The sequence below is a fragment of the Erinaceus europaeus genome, chromosome 14 (assembly GCF_950295315.1).
Source record: "Erinaceus europaeus chromosome 14, mEriEur2.1, whole genome shotgun sequence".
Classification (NCBI taxonomy): Eukaryota; Metazoa; Chordata; class Mammalia; order Eulipotyphla; family Erinaceidae; genus Erinaceus; species Erinaceus europaeus.
Genome location: NC_080175.1, coordinates 74,445,297 through 74,459,106, shown reverse-complemented (window position 1 = coordinate 74,459,106; position 13,810 = coordinate 74,445,297). Strand labels below are relative to the sequence as shown.

Sequence of the window (13,810 nt, the reverse complement as noted above, 5' to 3'; positions counted from 1 at the left end):
TCTACCGGCATCTCTCATCAAAATAATTAAATATTTTTAACACAAAAAATGATGATGCATATAAAAAAGACTTAAGAATGGGAGAATGTCTGGGGTAGATGGGTAGGGGGGAGAATACAGGTTCAAGAAGGATGACAGAGGACCTAGTGGGGGTTGTATTGTTATATGGTAAACTGAGACATGTTATGCATGTACAAACTATTGTATTTACTGTTGAATGTAAAACATTAATTCCCCAATAAAGAAATAAAAAAAATTCCCAGATTCAGAAGTGAATTTTAGTAAAGCAGGTAATAAAGTCTTTGTGATTCAAAAATTAAAAAAAGAAAAGAAAAAAACTGGAGAATGTAGCAAGAAAGAATTTTAAAAGGAAAAGAAAAAACAAATATAAAATTTGGTGGTGGGTCTGGTGTGCTGGCACAAATTTGGGAGAAATGTGAAATTGTGTCCCTGAGATGAAACTTGTCTTATTAACTAACATCTGCCCAGTAAAAATTAAACAGCAACAACAACAAAAATTCAACAGAAAAAAAAGGGTAGTAAGCACAGGGAGAAGAAATCCTATAGAAATTCATGAGTCTACATTAATTTAAGAAAAATTAAGAACACATACTTTCAATTTACCTAGGACTTATCATTTCAGTCGTTCAACTTGTTCACATTAATGGGAAATATTATAGACATTTTAAAGAGAGCTATGTCCTATGAATCTACCTGTTCATTACAATGCTAACAGAATAAAGCTTATTTTCTTTTTTTAAAAAATATTTATTTATTCCCTTTTGTTGCCCTTGTTGTTTCACTGTTGTAGTTATTATTATTGTTATTAATGCCGTCTTTGTTGGAAAGGACAGAGAGTAATGTCCCCTCTAGGAGGGGAAGACAGAGAGGGAGAGAGAAAGACAGACACCTGCAGACCTGCTTCACTGCCTGTGAAGCGACTCCCCTGCAGGTGGGGAGCTGGGGGCTCCAACCGGGATTCTTACCCCGGTCCTTGCGTTTTGCGCCACGTGCGCTTAACCCCCTGCGCTACTACCGGATTCCCTTTTGCATCCTTTTATAAATGTGGAAACAGACCCTGATTTACTAATGTCTCAGGCTGTATTTTCCCTTGCTTTGTTCCTTCAACCCTATTCATGAGTGAGATCACCCAGTCTCTGGCCTTCTCCTTATTTCAGTTAGCCACTCCGTCCACGTTGTGGCAAAAGATAAGACCTCACCTTTTACTTTTCTTAAAGTAGAATTTTAATTTATTTTATGTGAGAGAGAAATCGGAACACCATTCCACCATTTATGATGCTCTATTTGTTTTTCATTTATTTATTTATTATTTATCGTTTATTTATTTTGTCACCGCCAGTGTTTCACCACTTTGGGCTGGCTTTTTAATTTTTTTTACTTTTTATCCCTCCAGATAGAAGGGCATGGAGGGTGACAGAGAGGGAAGGAGAAAGACAACACATCATAGAAGCTTCCCCCAGTGTGATGTAGGCCAGATTTGAACCTAGCTCACTGCAAAGCAGTCACCTTCTCAGGTGAGCTATCTTGCTGGTCCAGATTTCTTCCTTTTATTATGTGGTACAGGGGGATCAAACACAAGACACTCATTCATTTGTTCTACTGTCAAGCTAAGTTAGTTTACTTTTGATACTTGAAGTAACAAGTGTTAAGTATATTCAGTATTAGTTTCGGGTCTCCGTGGGGGCTTGTTCAACTCCTTGGATTGATGATTTTAATGATCACATTTGGGATTTGGGGGCTGCTATTCATGTATTGCTCATCTGTTCCTCTTATAATTAACTACCTTACCCAACCTGTCTCCTGTATAGAATATGAGTAAGAAATAAAACTTTTTTTTTGTTCTGACTCAATCTTTAAAAGACTTTGGGGAGTGGAGTGTTCCCACAATATAACATCTAACTTGAATGATATACTTAACCTTCAATGGTTAAGGCAGGGTGAGAATTTTTTTTTTTTTTCTCCTGGTAAGGAAGACTACCAGCCCTTTGATATTTAGGCTTCTAAGGGTGGGGCTTTCTAGCAACTTAATTACAGGACCAGAATGTTTTCTTGACTCTTCATGGACTCATTCTAAATTCATGAGGAAATTTGCTTTTGGATGAGTCACTGGTTAGTTCTACTGCTAGTCTACAATGCTCATCTTTAATAGCAACCAGAGTTCTCTTTAAAATATTACTGCTATCACATCCAGAGATAAAATCATATTCCCAAGAGATAATATATTGAGCGACAAAGAAATGACAGAATGGTAAATGCTGGATTATATTGTCTTTATTTCTTCAGTATATCTGAACAACAAGAATTTAAAAGGTTCCCAGTAATTCCTCTTTCCTCTAAGACACTGGTTTGTTCCCAGAGACTCTGAATGTCACAGATATCTGTTCTTGGGGGTGATGTAAAGAAAAATGCCTCAGAGCAACAATCCAGAACTGGAGTTGTGTGCCAATTCTCACTATAAATGGAAATGGAGATAAAAGAAAAAAAAATGCAAGGTTTATGGACCTAATGTGAGGAGTCATCACCATAAAACTGTAACCATATTCAGCCTTTTTTTTTTGATACACTGAAATTAAAAAAATGAGAAAAAAATGATAAAATTTTGAAGACAATCAATACAGTGAACCTGTACTGTTACTTATTTGACAGGAATCCCATTTGTTCTACATATAAATGTCTGGTAATCTCTATGACTTGTATAAAACTAATGATCTAAAATATATCAGTAGTACTGATTACGCAGCTAAACACTAATGACTTTTGTAAATGAAATCTATACATTTCCTTACCTGGGATTTGAACAAGGTACTCTTTGAGTGTTCACATTATCACATAATGGTTCTCCTCCATGGTAGATACCTGTTCGGACATAGATCTAAAAGACAAAAAAATAAAATAAATAATAAAAGTAAAAAGATACACACACACACATTCTAGACAGAACCCATATAAAATTGAAGTGTAAGAGAAAATCATTTAAGAATTTTGTTCCAATACAGCCTATCTGGTCTCCTTTCCTCAAACACATAAGTTAAACTGATACACAGTTTCTCTTCAAAAACTTTTATTACCTTCAAAGGGATACCAAACTATAAAGTTTTAAAAACAAAAATCAATTTTTAGGCCTACACTCTCTTTAGGTCACATTTGGAATTCAGAGTTTTTCATAGAAAGACAAATAGGACCTATACTAAATATTACAATATCCTTAGCAATTGGAATAGTACTCCATGAGGACAATAATGCTTTTGAAACAGAACATGTCAATATTTACACTAATTGGGGTAAAGACTATAAAAGACCTTGCTTCAGTTAGGTTTTATTGCCAAATGCATTTCATAAAACTTTTGGTCTTAAGAGCACATAGAATCATGAATTACAATTACTAGAATATTAGAATTAGAAACATTAAGAGTTATGAAGGTTTGTGAACTGTGAGGGAGATGGATTTTTTCTAGCCACTGAAAATACTACAGATCAACAAATTATATAGTTCAATAAAAGTGATTTATATAATAAAATAATAAGCATCAGCATTTGACATTACCTTGTCAATATCTCGAATATTTACATTCACATAGGTTGCACACAGAATTTTTATTCTGAGTGCACTATTTATAACCCAAAGGGATTTGGTAGCTGTTTCTCCATTCATATAGGGTGTCGCTGTGGAGATGCGCCTGGAGTAAGATGGCATTGTGAAACAGTCCATGGGCAGCTGAGAGTAAAGGCTTTCTTTAGCCATTAGCATCAAATTGGGCATCCTCCCGAGCATTATGCAGCTTCTGATATACTGTGAGAGATTAAGGGAACAGGGGAGAAATGAGTTACTAAGCTTTTCATTTCAAAAGCAGTGTGTAAGGATGTGAGGATTTACATACTCACCTACAAAGATTATTTTAAAGTATCAAATATTATACAGGACTTTCTTTAGCTGCTGTCTTTACAACACTGAATTAACTACCTTTTTTTTTTTTTTTTTTGCTATTGAGAGAGAGACTGAGACCAGGGTACTTCTGTGTGGTTTTGGTAGGAGGAATCAAACTCAGGATCTCATAGATCTGTACTGAGCAGTAACAACGGAGGAGTCACAATTGTGAGACTTTGGGTTTAATTTCCAGCAACACATAAGCCACAGTTCTGTTATGGCCCCTCTCATAAAAGATATGTTTTTTAAAAATGAATGCAACAGACCCCTCTTTAAAAATGAAAGCATACAAAAAGCCTTCTGTACAAGCTCCATATTGTCTTTGACTCTTATTGGCTACTGAATGCTTTTCTGCTAGATAGTCACAGTCCCATAAAACTGAAGCTAACTAGAAAAGAACATGATACATTTTTGTTTTTCTGCATGGAGAACCTCATGGGGGTAATTGTACAATCACTAAATCATGTTTACAACTATGGCTACCATGACAAAGGTGTCACACAGCTTATTCGCCTGTATACAGTCAAGTAACAAGTATTCTACAAAGCCAACAAGAACAGTAGCATGCTCTCAAATAGAAGTTATTGTGGGTCTCCCAAATTAAGCATCTTTAACAAGAAAATTAAACTTATGTCATTAGTTACTTAATTTAAAAATTAACTTATTATTTTAAGCAAGGATTTAATAGGGTTGGCAAAACAGCTCACTTGGATCAAGTGCCTGTTTTGCCATGTGCACAGCCAGGCTTGATCCTGGCCCTCACCACACAGGCAGAAGTTTTGGCGCTGTGGCATCTTTCCCTCTCTGTCTCTTGCTATCTGGAAATGTCAGCATGAAGCAGTAATGCCCTGGTGACAACAACAAAGTTAAGTCTTCAAATCACCAATTACTATTCCCCATATGATTGTTTTTTACATTCCAAATTGTTGTTGTTACTCACCTTATACTGACTCAGGGGATATTTTTCTAGGAAGTATTCATCACATCCACACACTTTTAAGATATATTTGCCCTGATATTCTAAAACACAGAGTTTGAGCTGTTCAGATGATAGCAACATACTTCGGGTTTTTTTCCTGATTGCTTCAGCAATGACTTGCTCTGGCACACAGTCATGGTTAATTTTCAGAGTATACTTCTGCTTGTCATTATTTGGGGAAACTATTACCCAAATCACCACTATTATTTGCCCTATAACAGAAATGACATTATTAGATGCAATCACCACACAGATGTCATTTTTCATGAAGAAAATTCCGAAGAGTATGTACCACTATTAATCTTAACCATAATTAGAAATGATGTATAACTAACCTAACAAAATAGTTAAAATAAGGAATGAACAAATAAACAACAGCAAAACCCACATCTGAGAGTGCTGCCAGAGCATATGCAAGACTGAAGTTTCATGCCAAGCAAATAAAACTGTGACTGGTGGGTCACAAAGGACCAAAGACGAAGGTAAGTTCCACTGTAAATAATATGGCACACTTGATGGACACAGTCCCTGTGGAGAGTGACTCAGTCTGATGTGTCAGAGGTTCAGCAGAAATGAAAGAAGAAAGTTTTGACTAACAATGGGGAAGAGTGACTGAGACATGAAGGCACTGAATCAAAATGGATGGAGGAGAAAAGAGTAGCAGGTGAATTTCTTAAGATAAATGAAGCCGGAGGGTTCAAAAACTGTTGATAACAATTTAAACTATGTTAGAATGACCTGCATATTCATAGTGCCAATTATTTCAACTCTTCTACATACTGGATAATCTTTCAAAAATGTTGGGAGTAAATGAAAAAGTACAGTTTTTTTTGTTTTTTTTTTTGTGGAAAAAGTACAGTTTTAAAATAGCATAGTAGCCAGCACCCAAGAGGTGCATGGTGGGTAGAGTGCCGTACACTTGTAAACATCAGGTCCTGAGTTGGAGCCCTTGTAAGGCATGTTTCTTTTTCTCTCCCTCTCAGAAAGCAAACAAGCAAGCAAGCAAGCAAGCAAGGAGTCTTGAATGGAAAAAATATTTTCTACATTTTTTTTACCATAGAAAATAATACTGAGGATGCTATACTTCATTAAACTACTTTGAATACTATGGGTGAATGGTAATAAGGTATCTTAGTCTATTAAATTTTAAACTTAATTTGGTGTATTGCACTAAAGTAAAGAGCTTTTGGGGTGGGGATGGAAGTAGGGGCTTTCAGGTCCTGGTGCTGAGTGTGGACAAGGACCTAGTGAGACTGGTTTGCAGAAGAATGAGAAATTTTACACACATACCAACAACTGTATTTACCATAGACCATTCATCCACATCCAATAAAAATTAAATAAGTAAAATGACTTTCATGCATGAGGCTCCAAAATCCCCTATTTCATTCCCCCCACACCACTCATTGTAAGCTAAAGTTGATCTATGCTCTAGTGTAAAAAAAAAAAAACCAAAAAAAAACACTCACTTCATAGGATGAGAGTTAAATATATATGATTTGATACATTTATTTATTTATTTATTTTTGTTGCTGGTGTTTCACCACACTGGATAAACTTTTTCACACAGAAAGTGAGGCAGAGAATGGGAGAGACACCACAACAGAACTTCCTCTAATGTATTATATTCAGATCTCAATCTTGGGTGGGTCGCACATATAACAAAGCAGGAACATTATCCATGTGAGCTATTTTGCTAGTTTGATATTCTTTTATTTCATAGAACAATGCAGTTTATACGTTATCATGCTTATTTATTTCTAGAAGTTGATAGATCAAGTATCAAAAGTCAATCTATATACTCTGATTAGATTTTTTAAAAAAATAGTTTATAAAATTATTTATTGGATAGGGACAGAGAGACTTTGAAAGGAAGAAGAGAGAGGAGAGAAAGAGATACCTGCAGCACTGCTGTACCACTCGTGAAGCTCTTCCCCATGGATGGGGACTGGAGGATTGGACCTGGGTCACTGTGCACTGTAATGTGTGTGCTTAGCCAGGTATACCACCATTAGGCCCCCTATTAGACTTAATTATGATTTTTTAATATATAATATATAGTGTAACAGGGATGTATAAATCTTTCCCAAAATATTATGGAACATTTCACTTATGCTTTTTTTAAAGTCACTAGTAGGGCTTCATCACTCTGAACTGACATGTTTGGGTTTTTTTTTCCCCTCAGAGACAGAGGACGAGAGAGAAAGATATCAGAGCAGCAAAGCATGTTCCAGTGCAGGGGGCCGGGCTTGACCCTGGGTCATATTTAGGCAGCACTATCTAGATGTGCTATCATGCTAGTTCTGTACTTATTTTCTTATACTAGTAAACAGCCAGCTCTAATTCTGTATTAAGTTTTGGATTTTTTGGTCATCACTGCGCTTTACCACTACAGGCTGACTTTTTCAGATACAAAGACAAAGACAGAGATGAAGAAAAAGACACCACAGCATCAAAGTTATCTTCAGTACTGTGGGGGCCATGCTTGAATTTGGGTTGTGTTCATGACAAGCAAGTGTGTAATCTCAATGAACTATCATCTCGCTGGCCAGCTGTTTGGTTTCCCTGCCCCACCCCCTTATTCTAGAATAAAGGTTGGTGGTGCCAAGGAACTAGCACCATATACACAAAATTCATTCAAATATTGTACACAAACTGTGTGTTTAGTATTCAGTTATATCTTCTCAGATAAGTAGTCTCTTGCCTTCAAGAAGCTTATTATCTAACTGGGATATGAAGGCTGTACAGAAATACAGGCAACAGATACAAGTTTTCACTTCAATAGCCAGCCATGGAAGAGTAACAACAGTTCTCTTACCTTTATCTAATTTATTATATATGTGCTTTGGCAATTCTGGTGAAGATTCTACATTGGGCGGATACACATACATGGCTCTACTATGAGGTGAATTAAGATCCCTAATATCCACAGCTTCTTTACAAACATTAAGAATGTTTCTTCGAAAGTCCTGTACTTCTGGATCTTTAACCATATCAAATTCACACACTGGCATGCCGATAGCAAAACCTTAAAAGTTATAAAGAATACATAACATTGTTAAAATACTTAGCATTAATCTGCTTCTTACATATGGGAAATATTAGGTTTGGAAAATTATATATAATAAAGGAATTTTTCCAGGTTAAAATTTTTCAATGAATACATAAAATTAAGAGTTGATAAGCACCCAGATAAAAAGGACCTAAGTTGGTTATAAGAGTGCTTTTCAAATAACTATCACAGGGAGTAAGAAATTGTAATAATGTGTCAACAATTGTACTGTAGACCTATATCCCCCAGTAAAACGATATATATATATAGAGAGAGAGAGAGGGAGAGAGCATGCAAAGGCAACAAACATTATCCATGTCAGTTATTGTTTTTTTAAAAAATAAAACAAAACTGGGTACAGCAAATAAGTCATCTCTACCAATGATATTTAAAGAAATGCTCAGACTAATACCAAGGTGTTAAAGAAAAATTATTTATCTTTATAATAAAAAATAAAAGTATTTCTAAAGGCTTTTGTTTAGACAGATATAATTAAAAACATAATTAACTGGCTCAGACAGAAATATTTTATTAATGTGAAGATAGTTCAGTTGCAAAGTGATTCGCATTTCGAATGAACGGCAATGCCATTCAGGTGAAAAGTATGTCATACCAATTTCTCGGTTGAGGATCTTTTCTTCCCGGTTGCCTACTGGTTCAATTACTTTTAAAAAGGGTTGGAAAAGCCGAAGATCACAAAGTCGTCTGGTTTCATCAAAAAATTCTTCCCTTTCTGCTTCCTGGGTTACACTTACGAAAATGTAAGAAGATTCATCCTGAAGAAGTTGATGGAGAGGGTATTTTCTCGCTTCTTTAAACAGTTCATGCTTTATTGTTATTAATGTCGCCTCACGGAGGCATTCTAAAGTCACTATCATTCCATTTGGTAGTAAACATTCTACCAGGATTCTTGGGGGCATCAAGTGGATGCCCCACAGTTCACCCGATGATGGTCTTGGAGGCATTGTTCCGGCCTGTTACAAGTCTTACATAGAAAACTACTTTAAGCAGTCAGATGTGTGGCTGTTCCAAGGCAGGAACCTAAACCAAAGAAGAAAAACAATGTCAAAAGAGAAATAGGATATAAAATAGTACCATATTTGTGGCATTACTAAATGTAAAGGCTCAGTTTCTATAGTTTGAATTGATTTGGGAGGTAAGTAATGTATACTAAATCTTAAATATTTTGGCAGAGACTGTTATTCCAAAGCAGACAATATTTAATAAAGTCATTCATTAAAAAAATACTTTTAATTAAAAAGTTTGGCTTTTTATGTTATCACTGAGATTTTACTGCTCCAGGCTAACTTATTTCAAATAGAGAGACAGAGACAAAGAGGCAGCCAGTCAAACAGACAGACAGATTAACAGTACTTGGGGCCCTGTGCATGATGGTGTAAGAAGCCACAGCACTGAAGCTTCTTTCAATGTAGTGAACTAGCACGCTCTCTGAGTAGGCCATTTGGACAGCTCTTGAATGCTATTTTAAAGTCAGATCTTATCAAGATAATGCTGTGATTGAAACCACAATTTCCACGACATGCTACCTTTATCATTTTCTCTTTTTTTTTTTTTTTAACATTTTCCCCCTTTTATTGGAGGATTAATATTTTGCAGTAAACAGTTCGTACATGCCTAACATTTTCCAGTCACCTTTATCATTTTCTTATATTTCATAGAGCAACAGAATTTGGCTTGGAAGGGATATTTTAGATTATAAGAGCATTGTTCTCATTTTAAAGATGAGTAAGTCTCTGAAGTCCCAGGTTCATTCCCCTGCACCACCATAAGCCAGAGCTGAGCAGTGCTCTGGTTTAAAAAAAAAAAAAAAAAGATGAGTAAGTCAAGGCTAAAGAAGTCTTTTTCCTTTCTTACTCTGTATCCTGTGGTAATGATTTTTTAAATTTCCTTTTTTGTATTACTTATTATCTAATTTATATCTTAGACTATTCTGCTTTTATAGTGTAGATAATATATTTACTACAATATAAAGTGTCATCACTGTGTCTTCCTTGATGTATGATGATGTGTGTACAATGAACCATTCATTTAATTAAATAGCCCAGTTCTAACATGATTGAAATTAGTTGATCCCGATACAAATAAGAACCACTGATTCTCTGTCAATATAACAGTCTACCTACTGTGCTAAATATCTGTTAATACATTTCAAGATAAGAAGTGCTGTTGTGACTTAGAAAACTCATTTTTTAAAGATGTCAATAATTCTAGGAATTCTTTTGGAAAGCATGCTCAAAACCCACAAAAGATGAGTTTATTTCTTGCTGTTTATACTAAACTGTAAAATATATAAGATAGAGGTTAAGGAGGAGACACTGAATAAGTTCAAAGGAACAAAAAAGAAAAACTTTCTCAATGGAGAAGTGTTATAGAAGGCATCATAAGAAGTACATAGTGCAGTCCCTTAAGTGATAGGAAGCTGGCATGGAAGTTTCCCACAAGTAACATAAACTGAACTAAGGACAAGAAGGAGTTGAGGAAACACAGTGAGAAAGGGACAAGGAGTAGGATGTTTTCTCATCCAGAAACCTGCCATCTGTCAAGCCAACTACATTTCACTTCTTCTTCTAGCGTTTGCCATACATTTCACTAATACACTTTTCCTGAATCTGTTTATGTTCCTTCTCTAAATTTTTTTTTAAAACTATATTTATGTATTGGATAGAGACATTTATAGATTGAGAGGGAAGGGGGAGATAGAGAGGGAGAGAGATACTTACAGCACTGCTTCACCACCTGTAAGTGGGGACTGGGGGCTTGAACCCAGGTGCTTACAGGTTGTAACATGTGTTCTCAACCAGGTGTGCCACTACCCAGCCCCTGTTTATGTTCCTTCTTTATCACCTTTAGCAACGTAGATTATGATGACTACTCTTCTTGTGTAGATCACTGCAAAGGCTAGTCTTAAGCCCCTCCAATTTCTTTCTCTCACTTCTCAGTGTCACCTAAGGAGATCATTAGAGCCTACTTTAAACAGATATTTATGTGTACCAATGCTCAGTTGTCAAATAGCACTTATAGGATGATTCACAGTTATAACACATGAAGAAGATGAGGAATAGAAGTAGAAGCAATTTCAAGCCTCTCCCCAACTCTGGAAACTTATTGAAATTGAAAACATTCTTAATTTGAGATAATGGCATATACTTCCAAGAATTGCTATAGAAGATTCAGGAGACATATGGAAGCACATAAGAGATTGATGTGCAGCAAACATTTGGTAATATAAAAAAAATTGAATGTATTATTATTTATTTCTCAATAAAATATGAGAAAGTTATTTTAGTAGCTGGAAATATTTTTCATCAGCCTTATAAAAGAAACCCACTTAAACTGCAGACTTAAGGACCTAGTGGGGGTTGTATTGTTATATGGAAAACTGGAAAATGTTATGCATGTACAAACTATTGTATTTACTGTCGAATGTAAAACATTAATTCCCCAATAAAGAAATTTTTAAAAATTGCAGACTTAAAATATTCTTATTTCCTTATTTTCAAAGGAAAATTCACTGACTAGTAAAAAGACCAGATGGATCAATCTCTGCACAATTATAGAAGCAACTTATGATTTTTAAAACATTCAAGAAATCTTGAAGCATGCAAAAGAAAATGCTAAGTAACTATTTTAAAATGATCTGCCTCCATAAAAAAGTTTAAATAAAAACCAAACCAAACCATGAGCTGCACCAAAACAGCAGCTGTGTTTACGGTTTTCTTTGTTGGATGGCACTAACAGGTTTATGTTATGAAATTGTGGGGTAATAACTACTTTATATAATGAATAAGAGCCCACAGAACTTCACGTGTTCCTTTAAGTATGAGCAAAAGAAGTCTAGCACATCAGAGAGAGCCCTGATTTTAAATTTAAATAATAAAGTATATTTGTAGCTAATATTAAATATTCAAGACACCTCCTTATTATGAGAATGAAGGCAAAACAGCCATAAAGCACTTGGAGATCTTTGAAGGCAGACATGACTGTGATTGTATTATGCACGAGAGGAGGGCAACTTTTGTACTGTCTTCTGATGCTAAGTCTTATTCTTTACAAACCATCAACTCAGAACTCACAGAAACAGAAGTGAACAGGCAAGCGAAGCCAACACTATTTTTATTTATTTATTTATTTTCCCTTTTGTTGCCCTTCTTTTTTTTTATTGTTGCTGTTGTTATTGATGTTGTCGTTGTTGGATAGGACAGAGAGAAAATGGAGAGAGATGGGGAAGACAAGAGAGGGGGAGAGAAAGATAGACACTTGCAGACCTGCTTCACCACCTGTGAAGCAATTCCCCTGCAGGTGGGGAGCCAGGGCCTCAAACCAGGATCCTTATGCTGGTCCTTGCGCTTTGCACCACGTGTGCTTGACTGCTGCACTACCACCCGACTCCCCGAAGCCAACACTATTTACTCTATATGTCATGTACTTAGGCAGGTAGTAAGTGGCTCTTTGGTAGGTATCATGACTTTACAAAGGAGGGAAGCAAAGGTTAGAAAAATGAAGGTGCTTGCCACCAGGAAATGTTAGATAAGGATTTTGAATCTAGGTCTAGATGAGATGTCAAAGTACATCTTGTAACCAGGGTGCTAGTTGTATGCCAATTATGACCTGGTAATACTTACTGGTGGTGACTAAGAAAATGGGCACTAAAGTTACACTGGACTGAAATTCTAGGGGCTTTCTTTAGTAGTTGTGTGGTTCTGGTGGTTCAGTTGATTCTCTGGCCATTCTTAAGTTGGGATAATGGACACACTTCCAAGAATTGTTGTAGAAGTTTCAGGAGACAAGTAAAAGCACGTAAGAGACTGATGTGCAGCAAACACTCGATAAAAGTATTGTTCACCAACCTGGATAGTATCAATGTGTCAACACTGACTGATTTTTTAACTCAGACTGGCAACAGATGGGGATAGGAAAAAGGAGTTTAGGTTCTTTTTACAGAAGGCAGCAGGTAAATAAAGAGTTTAGTAAAACAGTGACAATTTCAAGTCTTGAAACTTGAAAGTAACATTGCTAATGTAAGCCTCGTTTCAAACAAGTCTGGAACAGCACTGGATACTTCACCTGCTTCCAGTTCCCTCAGTTCCTAAAATTTTGATTTAAATAGCACAGCTATCTCTAGGGTGCAGAATTTCTTGATGACCCTGCTTTGAGAAGGAAATAACTGTACCAGGCTCTATCCTTAATATATATATATATATATATTTTTTTTTTTTTTAAAGGTAAATAAGATGTATCCTTTTGGGTGTTTGAGAGACTTAGTTTACTAGAGAAAGATAAGACAAAGAAGTAATTTTAAATATGTGTAACTGATGTAAGATAGAATATAGACCTTAGATAAACCACAGGAAATCTCTAAGTATGTAGAAGTTAGGGAAAACATCAAATAATTAAAGTTTAAGTAAAACATTAACCATCTGCTCGGATTTCAGGGAGGGAGCAGTTGGGCATGGGAGAGATAAATGAAGAGGGTGCTCCAGCCTGACAGAGTGGCAAGTCACAGACATGGGAAGAACACAGGCTGTTTCTAGCAATATAATAAGATGTTTATTATTACTTGAGTCTGAAGGACATTGGGAGAGGCAGGGTGTGTGACAGATGCATGTTAAGGAATCTGCGTTTTATATTGCACATTATATGCAAAGACAGCTTTTGAACAAAAAAGAATGGCATGACATTTTAAAATCTAGATTTATCCTGTTGAAACATTTTTCAAACAAAGGGTGTAATCTAATCAACAATAAACTAGAGGTATAAAATTATCTTCTCAATTTTCCAAATTTGCAGAAAAAAATCTTACAATTAAGAAATC

The 13,810-nt window shown here is 35.7% G+C and overlaps 1 protein-coding gene across 9 annotated transcripts in view; it reads right to left on the bottom strand.

The window, feature by feature from the left end:
* Nucleotides 1–13,810, bottom strand: part of PIK3CA (phosphatidylinositol-4,5-bisphosphate 3-kinase catalytic subunit alpha) — an 80,213-nt gene that overhangs the window by 32,879 nt on the left and 33,524 nt on the right. For 8 of the 9 annotated variants that reach the window (XM_060171992.1, XM_060171991.1, XM_060171995.1 and 5 more), the window contains 5 exons: nucleotides 8,591–9,018; nucleotides 7,744–7,953; nucleotides 4,887–5,137; nucleotides 3,566–3,811; nucleotides 2,808–2,893 (listed from right to left, as the gene is read on the bottom strand). In XM_060171992.1, coding sequence (XP_060027975.1) covers nucleotides 2,808–2,893; nucleotides 3,566–3,811; nucleotides 4,887–5,137; nucleotides 7,744–7,953; nucleotides 8,591–8,942 — 1,145 coding nt within the window. In that variant the 5' untranslated portion in view covers nucleotides 8,943–9,018. The remainder of the gene's footprint in view (nucleotides 1–2,807; nucleotides 2,894–3,565; nucleotides 3,812–4,886; nucleotides 5,138–7,743; nucleotides 7,954–8,590; nucleotides 9,019–13,810) is intronic. The other variant, XM_060171998.1, reaches the window with a different exon arrangement.